This window comes from Lepisosteus platostomus, chromosome 3, assembly GCF_059453375.1.
Source record: "Lepisosteus platostomus isolate fLepPlt1 chromosome 3, fLepPlt1.hap1, whole genome shotgun sequence".
In the NCBI taxonomy this organism is placed as follows: domain Eukaryota; kingdom Metazoa; phylum Chordata; class Actinopteri; order Semionotiformes; family Lepisosteidae; genus Lepisosteus; species Lepisosteus platostomus.
Window position 1 is genome coordinate 50,959,630 of NC_142613.1, and position 13,326 is coordinate 50,972,955.

General features: G+C 52.2%; 1 protein-coding gene across 1 annotated transcript in view; it reads right to left on the reverse strand.

Moving 5' to 3' along the window:
- Window positions 1–13,326, reverse strand: part of plb1 (phospholipase B1) — a 42,363-nt gene that overhangs the window by 12,497 nt on the left and 16,540 nt on the right. Inside the window, exons 18-36 of the mRNA XM_088625975.1 lie at window positions 12,738–12,796; window positions 11,403–11,476; window positions 11,129–11,172; window positions 10,377–10,485; window positions 10,066–10,117; window positions 9,523–9,603; window positions 8,639–8,704; window positions 7,745–7,845; window positions 7,545–7,626; window positions 7,161–7,265; window positions 6,452–6,547; window positions 3,613–3,684; window positions 3,095–3,172; window positions 2,949–3,009; window positions 1,957–2,015; window positions 1,667–1,734; window positions 940–983; window positions 674–773; window positions 279–330 (exon numbers count right to left, since the gene is read on the reverse strand). Coding sequence (XP_088482101.1) covers window positions 279–330; window positions 674–773; window positions 940–983; window positions 1,667–1,734; window positions 1,957–2,015; window positions 2,949–3,009; window positions 3,095–3,172; window positions 3,613–3,684; window positions 6,452–6,547; window positions 7,161–7,265; window positions 7,545–7,626; window positions 7,745–7,845; window positions 8,639–8,704; window positions 9,523–9,603; window positions 10,066–10,117; window positions 10,377–10,485; window positions 11,129–11,172; window positions 11,403–11,476; window positions 12,738–12,796 — 1,403 coding nt within the window. The remainder of the gene's footprint in view (window positions 1–278; window positions 331–673; window positions 774–939; window positions 984–1,666; window positions 1,735–1,956; window positions 2,016–2,948; window positions 3,010–3,094; window positions 3,173–3,612; window positions 3,685–6,451; window positions 6,548–7,160; window positions 7,266–7,544; window positions 7,627–7,744; window positions 7,846–8,638; window positions 8,705–9,522; window positions 9,604–10,065; window positions 10,118–10,376; window positions 10,486–11,128; window positions 11,173–11,402; window positions 11,477–12,737; window positions 12,797–13,326) is intronic.

The window sequence follows — 13,326 nt, forward strand, 5'->3', positions numbered from 1 at the left end:
CTCTCAATAGTAATAATACAGTGTGTGATCTCCTGTCCCAGCCTGAGGAACAGACAGTGAGCTTGACTCTCAATAATAATAATACAGTGTGTGATCTGTCCCAGCCTGGGGAACAGACAGGGAGTCTGTCTAATGATGATATTATTTTATTGCTGTTAAAGTCTTAAATGTTTTGCAAAATGTTCATTGGTCACACCAATAAAGCTTTTTCAAAGAATTTTAAATGAAGACAGTGTGAGACACAGGTCTGAGGGAAGAGTCAGGACACGGTGACTTACCTTGTTGTCCTTCATGGCCTGGATGAGTTTCTGTACCTGCTGTGGAATATCACTGCAGAGAGACAGACACAGTGAGGATATAGCAGAAGGATAGACAAGCCTACAGTCCCACTCACTCAGCGAGACTCTTCAGTCTTGAACAGAGTAGACTGTGAGGAGATCTGATACAAGTATTAAGTGGCTGTCCTACACTGACAGGCTCAAGGAACTGAATCTCTTCAGTCTTGAACAGAGGAGACAATGAGGAGACTGATACAAGTATTCAAAATTCTCAAACACACCGCCAGATGAGCTGGCGGAGCCGAACGGCTCCTCTTGTCTGTGACATGTCTTGTGTTCGTACAGCCTTGCCCACACAGAGACACAGAGACCGACAGGAAGTCTGGGAGACTCACGCAGCCTTGGCGCCGCTCACTGCCATGTTGAAGCGGCTGTTGGCTGTTCCTCTACCCAGCGAGAAGCCGTAGAGAGAGGAGCTGAACTTGCGCAGGATATCTGGGAGAGCAGGACGGGAGAGAGGGGAAGGTTGAGAACTCCACATGGACAGTTCAACTAAAACACCAAATAAAGATCCACAAATGACCGAGAGCTGGATTGCAGTGGACAAGGGGCATAGGAGAGAGGTGAAGGGTCAGAGGTGAGAGGTGAGGGTGGCACTCACTGGGCAGAGTGGTGACTTTCTCCAGGCTCTCATCTCCCCCGATACTGCAGAGACACAAACACACACTCAGGTCCCAGTCACTACAGCCAGAGCACACAGGGTCTGTCAGCAGGTCTAGTCAGTGGGTCTGATTGCAGCACAGCAGGGGGATCTGCACACAAACCCAGCCCGATCAGGGAGATTCAACACCCCGATGTCACACTCCCTTTCCTCCCCTGTAGTCGCCCTTCTATCTGTGTGATGAGCTCCCTGGTGGAGTCCAGTAGCAGCGGAAGTTCCTCACCCAGTCGATTCTGCTTGGCCAAACTCGCGCCCTACTAGGCTGCTACCCAATAGGAATAGTCGTAACCTCACTTTCACCCCCAACAGAGCAGCATTGGAGAAGGTTTCCCCAGAGGTCTCACCCTGAGGACACACAATCTCACTGTCCTGAGTGACCGTGAGGGTCTGGTCAGACTCGTCTGTCTCCCCAGTGAGTGTTTGTACGGGGAGAGGGTGTCCCCAGGGGCAGCCAGTTCCCTAACTTCCTCGTGAGATCGGGAGGAAAGTATTCAGTTGCAGCGCCACCCCCTGGTGGTTTCTACAGACCAGTCCCAGTTGCCCTGTTATAAGCGGTTAAGCCTGAAATTGGTTTATTCTACAATTAAGATCCCTGAAAGCCCTTTCTCTGTCCAGGACGAGGTGTACATGTCCGACTGCGAGTGACCTTTGACGCCTGACCCCTCACCTCCAGGACCGTCCTCTCCACTCCGTCCGCAGGTTGAGGATGCTGGTCGCCTTAGCTCCAAACCCTGCCTGGAACGAGACGTGCATACAGAGACAGACACACACAGAGTTAATTATAGATTAGGGTATGATCTGAGGAACAGACAGTGAGCCATAATAATAATAATAATAATAATAATAATATTAATAGTGTGATCTGTCACCTTGTCAGAGAGGTATATAAGAAATGGGAAGGACACGAAAGAGAGGCACAGAGAGGAGTCCAGTGAGAGAGGAGACAGACATACTCACAGAGAGAGAGTCTCCGAGTGCAGCTACTACCTTCACATCTCCTGGACGTAGCCTGTGAACTGAGAGAGACTGATATCACACTGTATCCCAAAACTGACCATATTGCCTCCCCTCCAAGTGCCTCAGCTCTAACCACTAGCCCACACTGCCTCTCTCTCTCTCTCCCAGTGCCTCAGCTCTAACCACTAGCCCACACTGCCTCTCTCTCTCCCAGTGCCTCAGCTCTAACCACTAGCCCACACTGCCTCTCTCTCTCTCTCCCAGTGCCTCAGCTCTCACCACTAGCCCACACTGCCTCTCCCTCTCTCTCCCAGTGCCTCAGCTCTAACCACTAGCCCACACTGCCTCTCTCTCTCTCCCAGTGCCTCAGCTCTCACCACTAGCCCACACTGCCTCTCTCCCTCTCTCTCCCAATGCCTCAGCTCTAACCACTAGCCCACACTGCCTCTCTCTCTCCCAGTGCCTCAGCTCTAACCCCTAGCCCACACTGCCTCCCTCTCTCCCAGTGCCTCAGCTCTAACCACTAGCCCACACTGCCTCTCTCTCTCCCAGTGCCTCAGCTCTAACCACTAGCCCACACTGCCTCTCTCTCTCTCTCCCAGTGCCTCAGCTCTAACCACTAGCCCACACTGCCTCTCTCTCTCTCTCCCAGTGCCTCAGCTCTAACCACTAGCCCACACTGCCTCTCTCTCTCTCTCCCAGTGCCTCAGCTATCACCACTAGCCCACACTGCCTCCCTCTCTCTCCCAGTGCCTCAGCTCTCACCACTAGCCCACACTGCCTCCCTCTCTCTCCCAGTGCCTCAGCTCTAACCACTAGCCCACACTGCCTCTCTCTCTCTCTCCCAGTGCCTCAGCTCTAACCACTAGCCCACACTGCCTCTCTCTCTCTCTCCCAGTGCCTCAGCTCTAACCACTAGCCCACACTGCCTCTCTCTCTCTCTCCCAGTGCCTCAGCTCTAACCACTAGCCCACACTGCCTCCTTGCCTCACCTGATGTGGGTACTGAGTCCGAGGGTGCGAGGCCAGTGCAGGCGAGGTCACTACCCCAGTTCTGTGAGAACAGATTCACTGATCTGAGTGTCAGGGTGGTTAAACAGCGGTTGTAGCAGAGTTGAAACGTCAGCCAGCTTTCTTACCTTGATAGGTGGCTGTGTTGGGGGAGGGCCAGGATAGGTGTAATTGCTGTTCTGATAAGTCCTCAAGAAAGGCACAATCTAAACCAACAACAAGAAGATAGAATTCTATACAGCTTACAACACTCTTGCTGTACTGGGACTGTAGCTCCTATTGTAACAGGACTGTTCTACTGTACTGGGACTGTAGCTCCTATTGTAACAGGACTGATCTACTGTACTGGGACTGTAGCTCCTATTGTAACAGGACTGTTCTACTGTACTGGGACTGTAGCTCCTATTGTAACAGGACTGTTCTACTGTACTGGGACTGTAGCTCCTGTTGTAACAGGAATGTTGAACTGCACTAGATCCTACATAGCCCATACACACAGAGAGTATACCTATTTTATAGTTTGTATGTGCTGTGGGAAACTGCTCTCAGAGTGTGTGTTGTGTGGAAGTCCTATCCAGTGTCTTGTCTGTGTAAATCGCGTTGAAGTGTCAGCCCAGGGGACTCCAGCAGTGCTGTTGTCACTCACCTGGGAGGGGCAGTGCAGAACCACAGATGTGGAGAAGTTCTGGGAGGAGGTCTTGCTGCCCAGGGGCTCCAGCTTTGGGAAAGAGAGACAGGCAGCTGAAGGGCAGAGATAAAGAACTAACAGGCAACCATGGCCCTGACAGGCACGTACAGCCACTGTAAAACTGCCAGCAAGACAATGTGGCAGTGTGTGATTACACCAGCACGTCAGAGTGTGATTACACCAGCACGTCAGTGTGCCTGTACACCAGCAGGTCAGGTCAGTGTGTCTGTACACCAGTACGTCAGTGTGTCTGTACACCAGCAGGTCAGGTCAGAGTGTCTGTACACCAGCAGGTCAGTGTGCCTGTACACCAGCAGGTCAGAGTGTCTGTACACCAGCACGTCAGAGTGCTTGTACACCAGCACGTCAGAGTGTGATTACACCAGCACATCAGAGTGCTTGTACACCAGCAGGTCAGTGTGCCTGTACACCAGCAGGTCAGAGTGTCTGTACACCAGCAGGTCAGAGTGCCTGTACACCAGCAGGTCAGAGTGTCTGTACACCAGCAGGTCAGAGTGTCTGTACACCAGCAGGTCAGTGTGTCTGTACACCAGCAGGTCAGAGTGTCTGTACACCAGCACGTCAGTGTGTCTGTACACCAGCAGGTCAGTGTGTCTGTACACCAGCAGGTCAGAGTGTCTGTACACCAGCAGGTCAGAGTGTCTGTACACCAGCAGGTCAGTGTGTCTGTACACCAGCAGGTCAGAGTGTCTGTACACCAGCACGTCAGTGTGCCTGTACACCAGCAGGTCAGTGTGTCTGTACACCAGCACATCAGAGTGTCCGTACACCAGCAGGTCAGAGTGCCTGTACACCAGCAGGTCAGAGTGCCTGTACACCAGCACATCAGAGTGTCCGTACACCAGCAGGTCAGAGTGCTTGTACACCAGCACGTCAGAGTGTGATTACACCAGCACGTCAGAGTGCTTGTACACCAGCACGTCAGAGTGTGATTACACCAGCACGTCAGAGTGCTTGTACACCAGCAGGTCAGTGTGCCTGTACACCAGCACGTCAGTGTGCCTGTACTTCAGTGCTTCAGTGTGCTTGTACACCAGCACGTCAGTGTGCCTGTACACCAGCACGTCAGAGTGCTTGTACACCAGCACGTCAGAGTGTGATTACACCAGCACGTCAGAGTGCTTGTACACCAGCACGTCAGTGTGCCTGTACACCAGCACGTCAGTGTGCCTGTACTTCAGTGCTTCAGTGTGTCTGTACACCAGCAGGTCAGTGTGTCTGTACACCAGCAGGTCAGAGTGTCTGTACACCAGCACGTCAGTGTGCCTGTACACCAGCACGTCAGAGTGTGATTACACCAGCACGTCAGAGTGCTTGTACACCAGCACGTCAGTGTGCCTGTACACCAGCACGTCAGTGTGCCTGTACTTCAGTGCTTCAGTGTGTCTGTACACCAGCAGGTCAGTGTGTCTGTACACCAGCAGGTCAGAGTGTCTGTACACCAGCACGTCAGAGTGTCTGTACACCAGCAGGTCAGAGTGTCTGTACACCAGCACGTCAGAGTGTCTGTACACCAGCAGGTCAGTGTGCCTGTACACCAGCAGGTCAGAGTGTCTGTACACCAGCAGGTCAGAGTGTCTGTACACCAGCACGTCAGAGTGTTTGTACACCAGCACATCAGTTTGTCCGTACACCAATACGTCATTTTGTCTGTACACCAGCAGGTCAGTGTGCCTGTACACCAGCATGTCATTCTGTCTGTACACCAGCATGTCAGTGTGTCTGTACACCAGTACGTCATTCTGTCTGTACACCAGCAGGTCAGTGTGTCTGTACACCAGCAGGTCAGTGTGTCTGTACACCAGCAGGTCAGAGTGTCTGTACACCAGCAGGTCAGTGTGTCTGTACACCAGCAGGTCAGAGTGTCTGTACACCAGCAGGTCAGTGTGTCTGTACACCAGCAGGTCAGAGTGTCTGTACACCAGCACATCAGAGTGTCTGTACACCAGCAGGTCAGAGTGCCTGTACACCAGCAGGTCAGTGTGTCTGAACACCAGCAGGTCAGGTCAGTGTGTCTGTACACCAGCAGGTCAGAGTGTCTGAACACCAGCAGGTCAGGTCAGTGTGTCTGTACAGCAGCAGGTCAGGTCAGTGTGTCTGTACACCAGCAGGTCAGTGTGTCTGAACACCAGCAGGTCAGGTCAGTGTGTCTGTACACCAGCAGGTCAGTGTGTCTGAACACCAGCAGGTCAGGTCAGTGTGTCTGTACACCAGCAGGTCAGTGTGTCTGAACACCAGCAGGTCAGGTCAGTGTGTCTGTACACCAGCAGGTCAGAGTGTCTGAACACCAGCAGGTCAGGTCAGTGTGTCTGTACAGCAGCAGGTCAGGTCAGTGTGTCTGTACACCAGCAGGTCAGTGTGCCTGTACACCAGCAGGTCAGGTCAGTGTGTCTGTACACCAGCAGGTCAGAGTGTCTGTACACCAGCAGGTCAGTGTGTCTGAACACCAGCAGGTCAGGTCAGTGTGTCTGTACACCAGCAGGTCAGTGTGTCTGTACACCAGCAGGTCAGGTCAGTGTCTGTACACCAGCAGGTCAGGTCAGTGTGTCTGTACACCAGCAGGTCAGTGTGTCTGTACACCAGCAGGTCAGGTCAGTGTGTCTGAACACCAGCAGGTCAGGTCAGTGTGTCTGTACACCAGCAGGTCAGGTCAGTGTGTCTGTACACCAGCAGGTCAGTGTGTCTGTACACCAGCAGGTCAGGTCAGTGTGTCTGTACACCAGCAGGTCAGGTCAGTGTGTCTGTACTTCAGTGCACCAGTGTGTCTGTGTCTCACCATGTTGTTCCAGAGTGCTCGGGCCATGATGGCGTGTGTTCTCTGACTGAGGTGGAAACAGTCTGGCGTGAAGAAGGCGCGGTCAGGGCGTCCATCCTGGACAGGCAGGGAGACAGGGGGACAGAATTAGCAAACCGCAAACAGAAAGACGGACACGTCCCGAGAGGGAGAGACAGGCTGGATTCTGGACTCACAGGGAGAAAGAGAGGTCAAGGAGAGAGAGAATAAGGAGAGACTCTACTGTCAGCAGAGAGAAACAGAGACAGAGGTGCACTTCCTACTGCACTGTGACAAACAGTCTTCCCCAAATTTACAAATCTAATCCCAGAATTCCCACACCTGCCAGAATCACAACAACTCCCAATCCTACTGGGAGAGGGAGGAGGGAACTCAGTGGAACTGGCAGCCCAGTATGTGATCTCCTGTCACAGCCTGAGGAACAGTGAGCCTGTCTCTCGATAATGCTCCATATGTTTGTATGTAAATGTCTTATGATGTATCTTTATTGTAAATGTCTGTAGATTGTAGATAGATAGATAAGATTTGACTTGGGTTGAATTCAGACAGGTGCACAGTGGAGGAGAGTGAAAGACTGAGAGACGGGACACAGGAGGAGAGCAGGGAGGTTGAGGAGAAACAGGGGAGAGGGAGGTGGTGAGAAGGGGTGGAGAGAGCAGCTCGAGGAGCACCAGGAGGACGGAGACCTCACCTCCAGCAGGGGGAGCTCCAGCTGCCTGAAGAAGGGCTGCAGCACCACGGTGAAGTCATCGCGCGCGTCGTAGCGCCCAGAGTCCACCAGCTCCTGCGCCGCCCGCTGCCACGGCAACACAGGGCGCAGGTCACACACCCGGGACTCCCACACTGCCCAGGCTCCAGATTCAGCCGCCCACCCCGGACATGTGCTCAACAGTCATCTTTAAAGCCCTTGCAAGGGTCAGGATGTGGTGCACTCATACCAATCAATTACAGTTTGAGCAGCTTGAGACTCTCCACACCCACTGTGTGCATTCCCTGATTGGATGTGTTTTCACTTGGTCTCCCACGTCTAGTACCTGATTGGCCAACTGTGGCTCAGCTGCAGAGGAACTCTCACCTGATAGGCTCTGTTCGTGTCAATCAATGTCTGAAGTTCCCTTGAGCCCTCCTTCGGTGACAGCACACAGCGACACAGCAGTCTGGGGGGGAGAGACCAAGTTAATGCAGGACAGGTGGGGAGGGCCTTGTCAGAAATGTGCTGGGATTGGCTTTATTGACCAGAGCAGCATAATCAGAGTTCATCGCTTAGTCAATTACTTGACGAGTGATGTGGGGCAGCCCAGAGAGGTGTCCTGGTGCAGTTTCCGCAGAGGGATGATGTACAGGGGCTCCACCAGGTTCACAAACACTCGGGGCACCTGGCAGGAGACACACAGGTACTGTGCTGAGAGACAGACAGGAGCATCACTGACAGACACACAGGAACTGTGCTGGGAGACAGACAGGAGCATCACTGACAGACACACAGGTACTGTGCTGAGAGACAGACAGGTACTACACTGAGAGACAGACAGGAGCATCACTGACAGACACACAGGTACTGAGCTGAGAGACAGACAGGAGCATCACTGACAGACACACAGGAACTGTGCTGGGAGACAGACAGGAGCATCACTGACAGACACACAGGTACTGTGCTGAGAGACAGACAGGTACTACACTGAGAGACAGACAGGAACATCACTGACAGATACACAGGTACTGTGCTGGGAGACAGACAGGAGCATCACTGACAGACACACAGGAACTGTGCTGGAAGACAGACAGGAGCATCACTGACAGACACACAGGTACTGTGCTGAGAGACAGACAGGTACTACACTGAGAGACAGACAGGAGCATCACTGACAGACACACAGGTACTGTGCTGAGAGACAGACAGGTACTACACTGAGAGACAGACAGGAGCATCACTGACAGATACACAGGTACTGTGCTGGGAGACAGACGGCAGCATCACTGACAGACACACAGGTACTGTGCTGAGAGACAGACAGGTACTACACTGAGTGACAGACAGGTATATCACAGTAACACACAGGCACCACAGTTAAAGACAGACAAGTACTACGCAGAAAAAGAATATGACACATAGAGACAGGTACAATACTGCAAGAGTTTCAGTCCAGGGAGTGGTCAGCAGAGTTGTACCTCTTTGTGTAGGATGTCCAGAGCCTGCTGGAGTCGAGCTTTGAAATTCACTGCTGAAAAATAAACCTGCAGCACCAGAGAGGAGAGAACATTGAGTTTCCTGTTAAAGAGATTCCTAACCCAAGACCAACCCTGTCCCAGCCCTGTCCCCTGTCCTCTGTACAGAGTTTCCCTACCCAGGACCAACACTGTCCCAGCCCTGTCCCCTGTCCTCTGTACAGAGTTTCTCTACCCAGGACCAACACTGTCCCAGCCCTGTCCCCTGTCTTCTGTACAGAGTTTCCCTACCCAGGACCAACACTGTCCCAGCCCTGTCCCCTGTCCTCTGTACAGAGTTTCCCTACCCAGGACCAACACTGTCCCAGCCCTGTCCCCTGTCTTCTGTACAGAGTTTCCCTACCCAGGACCAACACTGTCCCAGCCCTGTCCCCTGTCCTCTGTACAGAGTTTCTCTACCCAGGACCAACACTGTCCCAGCCCTGTCCCCTGTCCTCTGTACAGAGTTTCTCTACCCAGGACCAACACTGTCCCAGCCCTGTCCCCTGTCCTCTGTACAGAGTTTCCCTACCCAGGACCAACCCTGTCCTCTGTACAGAGTTTCCCTATCCAGGACCAACACTGTCCCAGCCCTGTCCCCTGTCCCCTGTACAGAGTTTCTCTACCCAGGACCAACACTGTCCCCTGTCCTCTGTACAGAGTTTCCCTACCCAGGACCAACACTGTCCCCTGTCCTCTGTACAGAGTTTCCCTACCCAGGACCAACACTGTCCCAGCCCTGTCCCCTGTCCTCTGTACAGAGTTTCCCTACCCAGGACCAACACTGTCCCAGCCCTGTCCCCTGTCTAGTGTAGGAAACAGAGAGTCGTGTCACAATCTGTACTTACAGAATCAGTGCAGAAGTCACATAAGTCATTTCCTCCCACAAACATAGTTATTACTTTCCAGTCGCTCTGAAACTCAATACGCTGTGAAGACAAGAGAGGGAGAATAAGGTAACGGTAATGAGACAAGTTTTTAATTCCCCATACTGACCACCAGATGGCCACACTGTGCTCCTATTCCCATGGTACCATCAGTAAGATGTAGTTAGTTGCATTTTCTCCTGAACTGTATCAGAGCTCAGGGCTGTCCCAAACTGAGAGATATCAGGTCCCAAGGCTGTCCCAAGACCCAGGCCGCGCCAGAGTGGGAGAGCTCCGAGCTGAGACCCGTCTCGTGTCAGCTTGCCCATTCGCTGCTGCTCTGCCTCTCTCCTCAGCTGCTCTTGGGCTTATCTGTGCAGCAGCGGGCCCCTGCTTGGTTCACTCCCCAGCAGTGGATATTGCAGTGTACCAGAGTACAGGAGTGTGGGAGTGCACGTGGGGGTGTGAGCACATCGGTGTTGGTGTCTGTGCCCGAATGAGAGCTAACTGTGCTTGAAGTCTTACCGTGTCCTGTTTCATCATGTCCACCAGAGTGCGCACTTGAGCAGGCATGTCACTGCAGAAACAGGCATGTCAAAACAGACATGGGACAAAGTGACAGACAGTAGAGGACAGAGGAGAGACTGGGGGGACTGGGAGAATACAAGACAGGGAGAGACTGGGAGGACTGGGAGGACTGGGAGAGTACAGGACAGGGAGAGACTGGGAGACAGTAGAGGACTGGGAGGATTGGGAGAGTAAAGGGCAGGGAGAGACTGGGAGACAGGAGAGGACTGGGAGAGACTGGGAGTACTGAGAGAGATCAGAGTACTCACTCACTATTGGCCCCAGGCACTGCCTGATTGAAGAAGGCATTGGGTGAGCTGGCATCTCCAGTGCCCACTGAGAAACCAGTCAAAGAGTGGCTGAAATTCCGCAGTATATCTGGACAGGCACATGGACACTGACATCAGGACTGACCAGCTGAAGCACTCAATCACAGAGACTGGCACACCGCCTGACTGACACACTGACACACAGAGACTGGCACACCGCCTGACTGACACACTGACACAGAGACTGGCACACTGCCTGACTGACACACTGACACACAGAGACTGGCACACCGCCTGACTGACACACTGACACAGAGACTGGCACACTGCCTGACTGACACACTGACACACAGAGACTGGCACACCGCCTGACTGACACACTGACACACAGAGACTGGCACACCATCTGACTGACACACGGACACACAGAGATTGGCACACCGCCTGACTGACACACTGACACACAGAGACTGGCACACCGCCTGACTGACACACTGACACACAGAGACTGGCACACCATCTGACTGACACACTGACACACAGAGATTGGCACACCGCCTGACTGACACACAGAGACTGGCACACCGCCTGTCTGACACACTGACACACAGAGACTGGCACACCGCCTGACTGACACACTGACACACAGAGACTGGCACACCATCTGACTGACACACGGACACACAGAGACTGGCACACCATCTGATTAATGAAATGAAAGATTAATGAAAGAGACAGAAGTTGTCACTCACTGGGCAGTGTGGTGACAGTGTTCAGGGTCTCTTCTCCTCCAATGCTGAAACAGACAGAATAATGACACTGCTCAGGTGTGACCACATTTCCTGGTCTTACTCCTCTCTCTCTCTCTCCCTCTCCTCCTCCCTCTCCCCTCTCCCTATCCCTCTATCTCCCATCTCCCTCTCCTCCTCCTTCTCTCCTCTCCCTATCCCTCTTTCATCTCCCTCTCCTCCCCCCTCTGTCTCCCACCTGCCTCCTCTGGCCCCTTTCCCTCCCTCCCTGTCTCACCTCCAGGACAGACCCCTGTACTGCTTCAGGACGTCCAGTAGGTTGTTAGGTGCAGCTCCAACACCATTACCAGCCTGTGGGACAGAGACACAGTACAGACTTACAGAGAGACACACAGACACACAGTACAGACTTACAGAGAGACACACAGACACACAGTACAGACTTACAGAGAGACACACAGAAACACAGTACAGACTTACAGAGAGACACACAGAAACACAGTACAGACTTACAGAGAGACACACAGACACACAGTACAGACTTACAGAGAGACACACAGACACACCATACAGACTTACAGAGAGACACACAGACACACAGTACAGACTTACAGAGAGACACACTGACACAACATACAGACTTACAGAGAGACACACAGACACACCATACAGACTTACAGAGAGACGTACAGAGAAACACACAGACACACAGTACAGACTTACAGAGAGACACACAGACACACCATACAGACTTACAGAGAGACACACAGACACACAGTACAGACTTACAGAGAGACACACAGTCACACAGTACAGACTTACAGAGAGACACACAGACACACAGTACAGACTTACAGAGAGACACACAGTCACACAGTACAGACTTACAGAGAGACACACAGTCACACAGTACAGACTTACAGAGAGACACACAGACACACCATACAGACTTACAGAGAGACACACAGACACACAGTACAGACTTACAGAGAGACACACAGTCACACAGTACAGACTTACAGAGAGACACACAGACACACCGTACAGACTTACAGAGAGACACACAGACACACCATACAGACTTACAGAGAGACACACAGACACACAGTACAGACTTACAGAGAGACACACAGTCACACAGTACAGACTTACAGAGAGACACAGAGACACACAGTACAGACTTACAGAGAGACACACAGACACACCAAACACTTACAGAGAGACACACAGACACACAGTACAGACTTACAGAGAGACACACAGACACACAGTACAGACTTACAGAGAGACGCACAGACACACAGTACAGACTTACAGAGAGACACACAGACACACAGTACAGACTTACAGAGAGACACACAGACACACCAAACACTTACAGAGAGACACACAGACACACAGTACAGACTTACAGAGAGACACACAGACACACAGTACAGACTTACAGAGAGACATGCTGAGAGACACACAGACACACAGGACAGAGAGACACGCTGAGAGACACACAGTACAGACTTACAGAGAGACATGCTGAGACACACAGACACACAGTACAGACTTACAGAGAGACACGCTGGGAGACACACAGACATACAGGCTGACAGTTACTCACTGTAAGAGAGTCGCCCACAGCTGCTACCACCCTCACATCTCCTGGCCTCAGGGAGTGAACTGAGAGAAAAGATAGGAGAGAGAGTGACAGGAGAGGGACATGGAGACAGGAGAAAGTGGGACATGGAGACAGGAGAGTGATGACAGGAACTGGTTGTGAATATTTGAAAGTAATCCATCCCATTGCCCTATACGGCAGTGAAGTGTGGGGTCCCCTCACAGACCAGGAGTACACTCAATGGGCCAAACAGCCCACAGAAACTCTGCACATGGAGATCTGTAGAAACAGCCTCTGTGTGCAGAGAAAAACTAACAATGTGTGCAGTGCCGAATTAGGCCAAAGCCATTACTAATAAACATACAGAACAGAGTAATAAAGTATTGTCTACATCTATAAAATACTGACCAAAACTCCTACTATCACAAAGCCCTGCTGAGCCAAGAGCTGAGCCCAACAAAGAGCCCTCTGAGCCAGCTGGTCCTGAGGCTCACTGACATCAGCCAGCCTCAGGACAGCACAGCTAAAACACCACAAACCAAGTTGCAGCACCATCTTAATCATGTTCTTCCAAGAGCTGTAGCTCTGGACT